Raw genomic sequence first — 12416 nt, 5'->3', positions numbered from 1 at the left:
GTTGGATACCACGAAATTGGGGAGAAAAAGGGGTAAAAATTCAAAGTAAATTATGTTCTGTGATGGTTGTATGAATGTTCTGTGATGGTTGTGTGGAGGTTCCTCCCAATACATTGAGGTTGACAGGTCTTCTCAGTGTTCTCTGACCCTGAGGTAGTGTTAGGGGTCAGGGTTAGGTAGGGTTAGTGAGGTAGGGTTAGGGGTCAGGGTTAGGTAGGGTTACTGAGGTAGGGTTGGGGTTCAGGGTTAGGTAGGGTTACTGAGGTAGTGTTAGGGGTCAGGGTTAGGTAGGGTTACTGAGGTAGGGTTGGGGGTCAGGGTTAGGTAGGGTTAGTGAGGTAGGGTTAGGGGTCAGGGTTAGGTAGGGTTAGTGAGGTAGGGTTAGGGGTCAGGGTTAGGTAGGGTTAGTGAGGTAGGGTTAGGTAGGGTTAGTGAGGTAGTGTTAGGGGTCAGGGTTAGGTAGGGTTACTGAGGTAGGGTTGGGGGTCAGGGTTAGGTAGGGTTACTGAGGTAGTGTTAGGAGTCAGGGTTAGGTAGGGTTACTGAGGTAGGGTTGGGGGTCAGGGTTAGGTATGGTTACTGAGGTAGGGTTAGGGGTCAGGGTTAGGTAGGGTTAGTGAAGTAGGGTTAGGGGTCTGGGTTGTTTGTTTGGTAGGGTTAGTTTGATAGACAGGTGTCAGATTTAGTGTCTGAGCCTGAACCAACTGACCTCTAAACTCTAACCTCTGACCTAGAAGTCTTATGAATAGCTCTCTGGCATTGCTGTCTGACCTCGTACCCGACAGGAAGTCTGAGGTCTTACGCAACACACAACTCTGTCCTCCAGACTTCCAAATGACATCACTGTATGATTTAGGTAAAAGCCCACCCGACAGAGAGTGATCTGAAGCTGGGATTGGCCTGTCGTAAAGCATCTTACAGGCTAGCTTAGGGGTTTCAATCCTAGCTCTGTACATATGAACATGTCCTTAGGCAGCTTTCCACTCCCTAAGACACCATGTCATTAGCTATGGCACAGTCTGATGTGAGCCTGATACCTGCTACCTACCTGCATTCACTAAGGTTAGAAGTTGGCTTTAGGCTTAGAGAGTGGAGGTGGCTTTAGGCTTAGAGAGTGGAGGTGGCTTTAGGCTTAGAGAGTGGAGGTGGCTTTAGGTTTAGAGAGTGGAGGTGGCTTTAGGCTTAGAGAGTGGAGGTGGCTTTAGGCTTAGAGAGTGGAGGTGGCTTTAGGTTTAGAGAGTGGAGGTGGCTTTAGGCTTAGAGAGTGGAGGTGCTTTAGGCTTAAAGAGTGGAGGTGGCTTTAGGCTTAGAGAGTGGAGGTGGCTTTAGGCTTAGAGAGTAGAGGTGGCTTTAGGCTTAGAGAGTGGAGGTGGCTTTAGGCTTAGAGAGTGGAGGTGGCTTTAGGATTAGAGAGTGGAGGTGGCTTTAGGATTAGACGTTGGGTTTCGGGTTAGAGGTTGGAGATGGTCAGACAGGACCAGAGGAGGGGGCTGAGAGGCTTTGGTCCTGATAACATTAGTGGAACATGACCTAATGAGGCCAGACAGACCTGCTCCATGTGCTCTATACATACTGCCCAGCCTCCCTACAGCAACAGCTCTTCCAGGCCAGAGGCCTGGTACCAAAGTACCATATCAGACCTCATGTATTGAGCCTGGATGATACAGCAAAACCTATAGTTACTACATCATGGAAAACCCAAACATGTCTGGTCTGTTGTATGTCAGCACGTCTGTTGTATGTCAGCGCGTCTGTCAGCACGTCTGTCGTCTGTCAGCACGTCTGTTGTATGTCAGCACGTCTGTCAGCACGTCTGTTGTATGTCAGCACGTCTGTCGTCTGTCAGCACGTCTGTCAGCACGTCTGTCAGCACGTCTGTCGTCTGTCAGCAAGTCTGTCAGCACGTCTGTTGTATGTCAGATCGTCTGTCGTATGTCAGCACGTCTGTCAGCACGTCTGTCGTCTGTCAGCACGTCTGCCGTATACCCGTACATGTTCGTGGTTTGTCCATACATCCAGACAGTACATATTTAGTCCACAATAACATTTGGACCAGATTTCTGTTTTCAACAGTCAGAGCAGTGATGTCATAGAATGAGCTGAATGACAGTGTAGATCCCCTACTCCACACCTGGTGATGTCATATCTTCTTTTTCATCTGCTGCCCTAGGTATATCAACAAGGCACGTCGTCTCTTCATACTAGGCTGTACTGTCCAGCCCAATGGTAGAGTCTCTCCATGCTAGGCTGTACTGTCCTGCCCAATGGTAGAGTCTCTCCATGCAAGGCTGTACTGTCCAGCCCAATGGTAGAGTCTCTCCATGCTAGAATGTACTGTCCAGCCCAATGGTAGAGTCTCTCCACAATAGGCTGTACTGTCCAGCCCAATGGTAGAGTCTCTCCATACAAGGCCGTACTGTCCAGCCCAATGGTAGAGTGTCTCCACACAAGGCCGTACTGTCCAGCCCAATGGTAGAGTCTCTCCATGCTAGGCTGTACTGTCCAGCCCAATGGTAGAGTCTCTCCATGCTAGGCTGTACTGTCCAGCCCAATGGTAAAGTCTCTCCATGCTAGGCTGTACTGTCCAGCCCCATTGTAGAGTCTCTCCATGCTAGGCTGTACTGTCCAGCCCAATGGTAAAGTCTCTCCATGCTAGGCTGTACTGTCCAGCCCCATGGTAGAGTCTCTCCATGCTAGGCTGTACTGTCCAGCTCCATGGTCTGAGTCTGAAGATGCTAGGCTGTGTGGTGGCTGTGGAGCCGCATGTTAGGAGTTCTTGGTTTATTTTATTTTTTATTTTTTTCCTTTGATGATGACTTCAATAAATAACAAATATATTTATATATCATATATAGCCATGTAGAAACTACATGTATTTCACATAACTTAAATAATAATTTATATGTACAGCCCCCCCCTTCATAATAAGGAAATATATTCCATAAAGTCTATGGTCGAGTTGTGTGTTTACGTCCTGCGGTGTTTCCGTGACAACGCACAGACACAGGAAGTGTCTATCCGTATCCAGCGCCAGCCCACAGAGGTCCGGTCCTGCGTCAGAGCTCTGACGTACGTCTGAGAGGTCTTACACTGCGAGTTCCAGTGTTTGTCATCGATGCCGCGACAGCCGCTCTTAAAAGGTTTGGCAGTCCGACACTTGGTCTCATAGAAGTACTGCTTAACAAAGTTGCTTTCGGCGGTTCCCATCTTTATCTGATCCAGGACGGTGACCTGACGACCCCTGATGTCCACCGCATTCGTCTTGTCTGTCACCCACTGTGATTGGCTGTCACAGACAGAGTACTCCCCGCGGTAACTCTTGTGTTCTGCGTATCTCTTCCTGCGGGTCTTGTTGGTTCTGTCAGAGCTGCCCACATAGTCATCTATAGAGTAGAGCGGAGGAGGCTGCAGGGGAGCCCGCTCACTCAGCAGGACCCGGGGAGAGTTGTAGTGTTTCTGCTGCTCCAGCAGGTCAGACGACCTGGGCTGGTACAGCGAGCTGCGCCTCTCCAGGAATCTACTGTCGTCCAGAGGGGTGTCAATGGCGAGCAGGCCCAACGGTGGCAATGTGTCCTGGGCCTGCCTGTCCTGGCCCTCACCCTGCCTCCCCCGGCCGCGGGTCAGGTCCGCCTGCAGCAGCTGGATGATGAGGGAGTTGATGGGGTCCTGGGTGGGCGGGGGCTGCTGGCGCTCCATGTGCGTTGCCTGGATACCGTAGAGGTACGCTAGGAACAACACATACAGCAACATGGACATCACTAGATTCACCTGTAAGATCTGTGGAGTAGAGGAGACAGGATATCAGTTATTAATCACCTATAATCAATAATTACACCACTAGATTCACCTGTAAGATCTGTGGAGTAGAGACAGAATATCAGTTATTAATCACCTATAATCAATAATTACACCACTAGATTCACCTGTAAGATCTGTGGAGTAGAGGATTCAGAATATCAGTTATTAATCACCTATAATCAGTAATTACACCACTAGATTCACCTGTAAGATCTGTGGAGTATAGGAAACAGAATATCAGTTATTAATCACCTATAATCAATAATTACACCACTAGATTCACCTGTAAGATCTGTGGAGTAGAGACAGAATATCAGTTATTAATCACCTATAATCAATAATTACACCACTAGATTCACCTGTAAGATCTGTGGAGTAGAGGAGACAGACTATCAGGTATTAATCACCTATAATCAATAATTACACCACTAGATTCAGTTATTCTGGATTCAGTTACTGATTCAGATACTGATTCAGATCAGTTATAATTTATTAATCACCTGGAGCATTATCAATGTTTTATATTCTGAATCTAGAATCATGCCAAAATGCTAATAGAATTAGTCCTAGAACATTATGAATGTTGTTTTATGTTCTGAATCTAGAATCATGACAAAATGCTAATAGAATTAGTCCTGGAACATTATGAATGTTGTTTTATGTTCTGAATCTAGAATCATGCCAAAATGCTAATAGAATTAGTCCTGGAACATTATGAATGCTGTTTTATGTTCTGAATCTAGAATCATGCCAAAATGCTAATAGAATTAGTCCTGGAACATTATGAATGTTGTTTTATGTTCTGAATCTAGAATCATGCCAAAATTCTAATGGAATTAGTCCTGGAACATTATGAATGTTGTTTTATGTTCTGAATCTAGAATCATGCCAAAATGCTAACGGCATTAGTCCTGGAGCATTATGAATGTTGTTTTATGTTCTGAATCTAGAATCATGCCAAAATGCTAATAGAATTAGTCCTGGAGCATTATGAATGTTGTTTTATGTTCTGAATCTAGAATCATGCCAAAATGCTAATAGAATTAGTCCTGGAGCATTATGAATGTTGTTTTATGTTCTGAATCTAGAATCATGCCAAAATGCTAATAGAATTAGTCCTGGAACATTATGAATGTTGTTTTATGTTCTGAATCTAGAATCATGCCAAAATGCTAATGGTATTAGTCCTGGAACATTATGAATGTTGTTTTATGTTCTGAATCTAGAATCATGCCAAAATGCTAATAGAATTAGTCCTGGAGCATTATGAATGTTGATTTATGTTCTGAATCTAGAATCATGCCAAAATGCTAATATAATTAGTTCTGGAGCATTATGAATGTTGTTTTATGTTCTGAATCTAGAATCATGCCAAAATGCTAATAGAATTAGTCCTGGAACATTATGAATGTTGTTTTATGTTCTGAATCTAGAATCATGCCAAAATGCTAATGGTATTAGTCCTGGAACATTATGAATGTTGTTTTATGTTCTGAATCTAGAATCATGCCAAAATGCTAATAGAATTAGTCCTGGAGCATTATGAATGTTGATTTATATTCTGAATCTAGAATCATGCCAAAATGCTAATGGAATTAGTCCTGGAGCATTATGAATGTTGATTTATGTTCTGAATCTAGAATCATGCCAAAATGCTAATATAATTAGTCCTGGAGCATTATGAATGTTGTTTTATGTTCTGAATCTAGAATCATGCCAAAATGCTAATAGAATTAGTCCTAGAACATTATGAATGTTGTTTTATGTTCTGAATCTAGAATCATGACAAAATGCTAATAGAATTAGTCCTGGAACATTATGAATGTTGTTTTATGTTCTGAATCTAGAATCATGCCAAAATGCTAATAGAATTAGTCCTGGAACATTATGAATGCTGTTTTATGTTCTGAATCTAGAATCATGCCAAAATGCTAATAGAATTAGTCCTGGAACATTATGAATGTTGTTTTATGTTCTGAATCTAGAATCATGCCAAAATTCTAATGGAATTAGTCCTGGAACATTATGAATGTTGTTTTATGTTCTGAATCTAGAATCATGCCAAAATGCTAACGGCATTAGTCCTGGAGCATTATGAATGTTGTTTTATGTTCTGAATCTAGAATCATGCCAAAATGCTAATAGAATTAGTCCTGGAGCATTATGAATGTTGTTTTATGTTCTGAATCTAGAATCATGCCAAAATGCTAATAGAATTAGTCCTGGAGCATTATGAATGTTGTTTTATGTTCTGAATCTAGAATCATGCCAAAATGCTAATAGAATTAGTCCTGGAACATTATGAATGTTGTTTTATGTTCTGAATCTAGAATCATGCCAAAATGCTAATGGTATTAGTCCTGGAACATTATGAATGTTGTTTTATGTTCTGAATCTAGAATCATGCCAAAATGCTAATAGAATTAGTCCTGGAGCATTATGAATGTTGATTTATGTTCTGAATCTAGAATCATGCCAAAATGCTAATATAATTAGTTCTGGAGCATTATGAATGTTGTTTTATGTTCTGAATCTAGAATCATGCCAAAATGCTAATAGAATTAGTCCTGGAACATTATGAATGTTGTTTTATGTTCTGAATCTAGAATCATGCCAAAATGCTAATGGTATTAGTCCTGGAACATTATGAATGTTGTTTTATGTTCTGAATCTAGAATCATGCCAAAATGCTAATAGAATTAGTCCTGGAGCATTATGAATGTTGATTTATATTCTGAATCTAGAATCATGCCAAAATGCTAATGGAATTAGTCCTGGAGCATTATGAATGTTGATTTATGTTCTGAATCTAGAATCATGCCAAAATGCTAATATAATTAGTCCTGGAGCATTATGAATGTTGTTTTATGTTCTGAATCTAGAATCATGCCAAAATGCTAATGGAATTAGTCCTGGAACATTATGAATGTTGTTTTATGTTCTGAATCTAGAATCATGCCAAAATGCTAACGGCATTAGTCCTGGAGCATTATGAATGTTGTTTTATGTTCTGAATCTAGAATCATGCCAAAATGCTAATATAATTAGTCCTGGAGCATTATGAATGTTGTTTTATGTTCTGAATCTAGAATCATGCCAAAATGCTAATAGAATTAGTCCTGGAGCATTATGAATGTTGTTTTATGTTCTGAATCTAGAATCATGCCAAAATGCTAATAGAATTAGTCCTGGAGCATTATGAATGTTGTTTTATGTTCTGAATCTAGAATCATGCCAAAATGCTAATAGAATTAGTCCTGGAACATTATGAATGTTGTTTTATGTTCTGAATCTAGAATCATACCAAAATGCTAATGGAATTAGTCCTGGAACATTATGAATGTTGTTTTATGTTCTGAATCTAGAATCATGCCAAAATGCTAATAGAATTAGTCCTGGAGCATTATGAATGTTGTTTTATGTTCTGAATCTAGAATCATGCCAAAATTCTAATGGAATTAGTCCTGGAACATTATGAATGTTGTTTTATGTTCTGAATCTAGAATCATGCCAAAATGCTAACGGCATTAGTCCTGGAGCATTATGAATGTTGTTTTATGTTCTGAATCTAGAATCATGCCAAAATGCTAATAGAATTAGTCCTGGAGCATTATGAATGTTGTTTTATGTTCTGAATCTAGAATCATGCCAAAATGCTAATAGAATTAGTCCTGGAGCATTATGAATGTTGTTTTATGTTCTGAATCTAGAATCATGCCAAAATGCTAATAGAATTAGTCCTGGAACATTATGAATGTTGTTTTATGTTCTGAATCTAGAATCATGCCAAAATGCTAATGGTATTAGTCCTGGAACATTATGAATGTTGTTTTATGTTCTGAATCTAGAATCATGCCAAAATGCTAATAGAATTAGTCCTGGAGCATTATGAATGTTGATTTATGTTCTGAATCTAGAATCATGCCAAAATGCTAATATAATTAGTCCTGGAGCATTATGAATGTTGTTTTATGTTCTGAATCTAGAATCATGCCAAAATGCTAATAGAATTAGTCCTGGAACATTATGAATGTTGTTTTATGTTCTGAATCTAGAATCATGCCAAAATGCTAATGGTATTAGTCCTGGAACATTATGAATGTTGTTTTATGTTCTGAATCTAGAATCATGCCAAAATGCTAATAGAATTAGTCCTGGAGCATTATGAATGTTGATTTATATTCTGAATCTAGAATCATGCCAAAATGCTAATGGAATTAGTCCTGGAGCATTATGAATGTTGATTTATGTTCTGAATCTAGAATCATGCCAAAATGCTAATATAATTAGTCCTGGAGCATTATGAATGTTGTTTTATGTTCTGAATCTAGAATCATGCCAAAATGCTAATGGAATTAGTCCTGGAACATTATGAATGTTGTTTTATGTTCTGAATCTAGAATCATGCCAAAATGCTAACGGCATTAGTCCTGGAGCATTATGAATGTTGTTTTATGTTCTGAATCTAGAATCATGCCAAAATGCTAATATAATTAGTCCTGGAGCATTATGAATGTTGTTTTATGTTCTGAATCTAGAATCATGCCAAAATGCTAATATAATTAGTCCTGGAGCATTATGAATGTTGTTTTATGTTCTGAATCTAGAATCATGCCAAAATGCTAATAGAATTAGTCCTGGAGCATTATGAATGTTGTTTTATGTTCTGAATCTAGAATCATACCAAAATGCTAATAGAATTAGTCCTGGAACATTATGAATGTTGTTTTATGTTCTGAATCTAGAATCATGCCAAAATGCTAATGGAATTAGTCCTGGAACATTATGAATGTTGTTTTATGTTCTGAATCTAGAATCATGCCAAAATGCTAATAGAATTAGTCCTGGAGCATTATGAATGTTGTTTTATGTTCTGAATCTAGAATCATGCCAAAATGCTAATAGAATTAGTCCTGGAACATTATGAATGTTGTTTTATGTTCTGAATCTAGAATCATGCCAAAATGCTAATGGAATTAGTCCTGGAACATTATGAATGTTGTTTTATGTTCTGAATCTAGAATCATGCCAAAATGCTAACGGCATTAGTCCTGGAGCATTATGAATGTTGTTTTATGTTCTGAATCTAGAATCATGCCAAAATGCTAATAGAATTAGTCCTGGAGCATTATGAATGTTGTTTTATGTTCTGAATCTAGAATCATGCCAAAATGCTAATAGAATTAGTCCTGGAGCATTATGAATGTTGTTTTATGTTCTGAATCTAGAATCATGCCAAAATGCTAATAGAATTAGTCCTGGAGCATTATGAATGTTGTTTTATGTTCTGAATCTAGAATCATGCCAAAATGCTAATGGAATTAGTCCTGGAGCATTATGAATGTTGTTTTATGTTCTGAATCTAGAATCATGACAAAATGCTAATGGAATTAGTCCTGGAGCATTATGAATGTTGTTTTATATTCTGAATCTAGAATCATGCCAACATGCTAATAGAATTAGTCCTGGAACATTATGAATGTTGTTTTATGTTCTGAATCTAGAATCATGCCAAAATGCTAATGGAATTAGTCCTGGAACATTATGAATGTTGTTTTATGTTCTGAATCTAGAATCATGCCAAAATGCTAATAGAATTAGTCCTGGAGCATTATGAATGTTGTTTTCTGTTCTGAATCTAGAATCATGCCAAAATGCTAATAGAATTAGTCCTAGAACATTATGAATGTTGTTTTATGTTCTGAATCTAGAATCATGCCAAAATGCTATTAGAATTAGTCCTGGAACATTATGAATGTTGTTTTATGTTCTGAATCTAGAATCATGCCAAAATGCTAATGGTATTAGTCCTGGAACATTATGAATGTTGTTTTATGTTCTGAATCTAGAATCATGCCAAAATGCTAATAGAATTAGTCCTGGAACATTATGAATGTTGTTTTATGTTCTGAATCTAGAATCATGCCAAAATGCTAATGGTATTAGTCCTGGAACATTATGAATGTTGTTTTATGTTCTGAATCTAGAATCATGCCAAAATGCTAATGGTATTAGTCCTGGAGCATTATGAATGTTGTTTTATATTCTGAATCTAGAATCATGCCAAAATGCTAATATAATTAGTCCTGGAGCATTATGAATGTTGTTTTATGTTCTGAATCCAGAATCATGCCAAAATGCTAATAGGATTAGTCCTGGAGCATTATGAATGTTGTTTTATGTTCTGAATCTAGAATCATACCAAAATTCTAATAGAATTAGTCCTGGAACATTATGAATGTTGTTTTATATTCTGAATCTAGAATCATGCCAAAATGCTAATATAATTAGTCCTGGAGCATTATGAATGTTGTTTTATGTTCTGAATCCAGAATCATGCCAAAATGCTAATAGGATTAGTCCTGGAACATTATGAATGTTGTTTTATGTTCTGAATCTAGAATCATGCCAAAATGCTAATAGAATTAGTCCTGGAGCATTATGAATGTTGTTTTATGTTCTGAATCTAGAATCATGCCAAAATGCTAATAGAATTAGTCCTAGAACATTATGAATGTTGTTTTATGTTCTGAATCTAGAATCATGCCAAAATGCTAATGGAATTAGTCCTAGAACATTATGAATGTTGTTTTATGTTCTGAATCTAGAATCATGCCAAAATGCTAATTGAATTAGTCCTGGAACATTATGAATGTTGTTTTATGTTCTGAATCTAGAATCATGCCAAAATGCTAATAGAATTAGTCCTAGAACATTATGAATGTTGTTTTATGTTCTGAATCTAGAATCATGCCAAAATGCTAATGGAATTAGTCCTGGAGCATTATGAATGTTGTTTTATGTTCTGAATCTAGAATCATGCCAAAATGCTAATATAATTAGTCCTGGAACATTATGAATGTTGTTTTATGTTCTGAATCTAGAATCATGCCAAAATGCTAATGGAATTAGTCCTGGAACATTATGAATGTTGTTTTATGTTCTGAATCTAGAATCATGCCAAAATGCTAATAGAATTAGTCCTGGAACATTATGAATGTTGTTTTATGTTCTGAATCTAGAATCATGCCAAAATGCTAATGGAATTAGTCCTGGAACATTATGAATGCTGTTTTATGAATGGAAAGGCACTGGAGCGATGAACCACTCTTGATGTCTCTGCCTGGCCGGCTGAGTAACTGGCTTACTGGTGCTCTTCCATGCCGTCCCTAGGAGGGGTGCGTCACTTGAGTGGGTTGAGTCACTGACATGATCTTCCTGTCCGGGTTGGCCCCACCCCCCTCGGGTTTGTTCCGTGGGGGACATCTTCGTGGGCTATACTTGGCCTTGTCTCAGGGTAGTAAGTAGGTGGTTGAAGATATCCCTCTAGTGGTGTGGGGGCTGTGCTGTGCCTGTCCGGGGGATTCATCGGATGGGGTCACAGTGTCAGCCGACCCCTCCTGTCTCAGGCTCCAATATTTATGCTGCAATAGTTTGGGTCAGGGGGGTAGGGTCAGTCTGTTATATCTGAGTATTTCTCCTGTCTTATCGGGTGTCCTGTGTGAATTTAAGTATGCTCTGTGTAATTCTCTCCCTCCCCTCCCGGAGGACCTGAGCCTCAGGACAATCTGGCCTGATGACTCCTTGCTGTCCCCAGTCCACCTGGCCGTGCTGCTGCTCCAGTTTCAACTGTTCTGCCTGCGACTATGGAACCCTGGCCTGTTCACCGGACATTCTACCTGTCCCGGACCTGCTGTTTTCGACTCTCTCTCTCTACCGCACCTGCTGTCTCTAACTTTGAATGATCGTCTATGAAAAGCCAACTGACATTTACTCCTGAGGTGCTGACCTGTTGCACCCTTTACAACCACTGTCATTATTATTATTATTTGACCCTGCTGGTCATCTATGAACGTTTGAATATCTTGGCCATGTTCTGTTATAATCTCAACCCGACATAGCCAGAAGAGGACTGGCCGTCCCTCTCCCCCTCTCTAGGGAGTTTTTCCTAGCCACTGTGCTTCTGCTTGTGTTTGGGATTTAGGCTGGGTTTCTGTACAGCACTTTGTGACATCAGCTGATGTAAAAAGGGCTTTATAAATACATGTGATTGATTGATTTTATGTTCTGAATCTAGAAAATCATGACAAAATGACTAGGAGTAGGAGGAGGGGGAGAGGGACTAGGAGGAGGAGGAGAAGGGGGAGAGGGTCTAGGAGGAGGAGGGGGGCTAGGAGGAGGAGGGGGAGGGGGACTAGGAGGAGGAGGGGGGCTAGGAGGAGGAGGGGGAGAGGGCCTAGGAGGAGGAGGAGGAGGAGGGGGAGGGGGACTAGGAGGAGGAGGAGAAGGGGGAGAGGGTCTAGGAGGAGGAGGGGGGCTAGGAGGAGGAGGGGGAGAGGGCCTAGGAGGAGAAGGAGGGGGAGGGGGACTAGGAGGAGGAGGAGGGGGAGGGGGACTAGGAGGAGGAGGGGGAGGGGGACTAGAAGGAGGAGGGGGGAGATGGACTAGGAGGAGGAGGAGGGGGAGAGGGACTAGGAAGAGGAGGGGGACAAGGAGGAGGAGAAGGACTAGGAGGAGGAGAAGGGGGAGATGGACTAGGAGGAGGGGGAGGTGGAGGAGGGGGAGGTGGACTAGGAGGAGGGGGAGAGGGACTAGGAGGAGGAGGGGGACTAGGAGTA

General features: G+C 40.3%; 1 protein-coding gene across 1 annotated transcript in view; it reads right to left on the bottom strand.

The window, feature by feature from the left end:
* Positions 1-2773: 2773 nt before the first annotated feature.
* Positions 2774-12416, bottom strand: part of ntf3 (neurotrophin 3) — a 111331-nt gene continuing 101688 nt past the window's right edge. The window contains exon 2 of the mRNA XM_036972737.2: positions 2774-3777. Within this exon, the coding sequence (XP_036828632.1) occupies positions 2968-3777 (810 nt within the window). The 3' untranslated portion in view covers positions 2774-2967. The remainder of the gene's footprint in view (positions 3778-12416) is intronic.

This window comes from Oncorhynchus mykiss, chromosome 15 (assembly GCF_057628025.1).
Source record: "Oncorhynchus mykiss isolate SJ-2025 chromosome 15, ASM5762802v1, whole genome shotgun sequence".
Taxonomy (NCBI): Eukaryota; Metazoa; Chordata; class Actinopteri; order Salmoniformes; family Salmonidae; genus Oncorhynchus; species Oncorhynchus mykiss.
The sequence above is the reverse complement of the archived record's forward strand: the minus strand, read 5'-3'. Positions and strand labels throughout refer to the sequence as shown.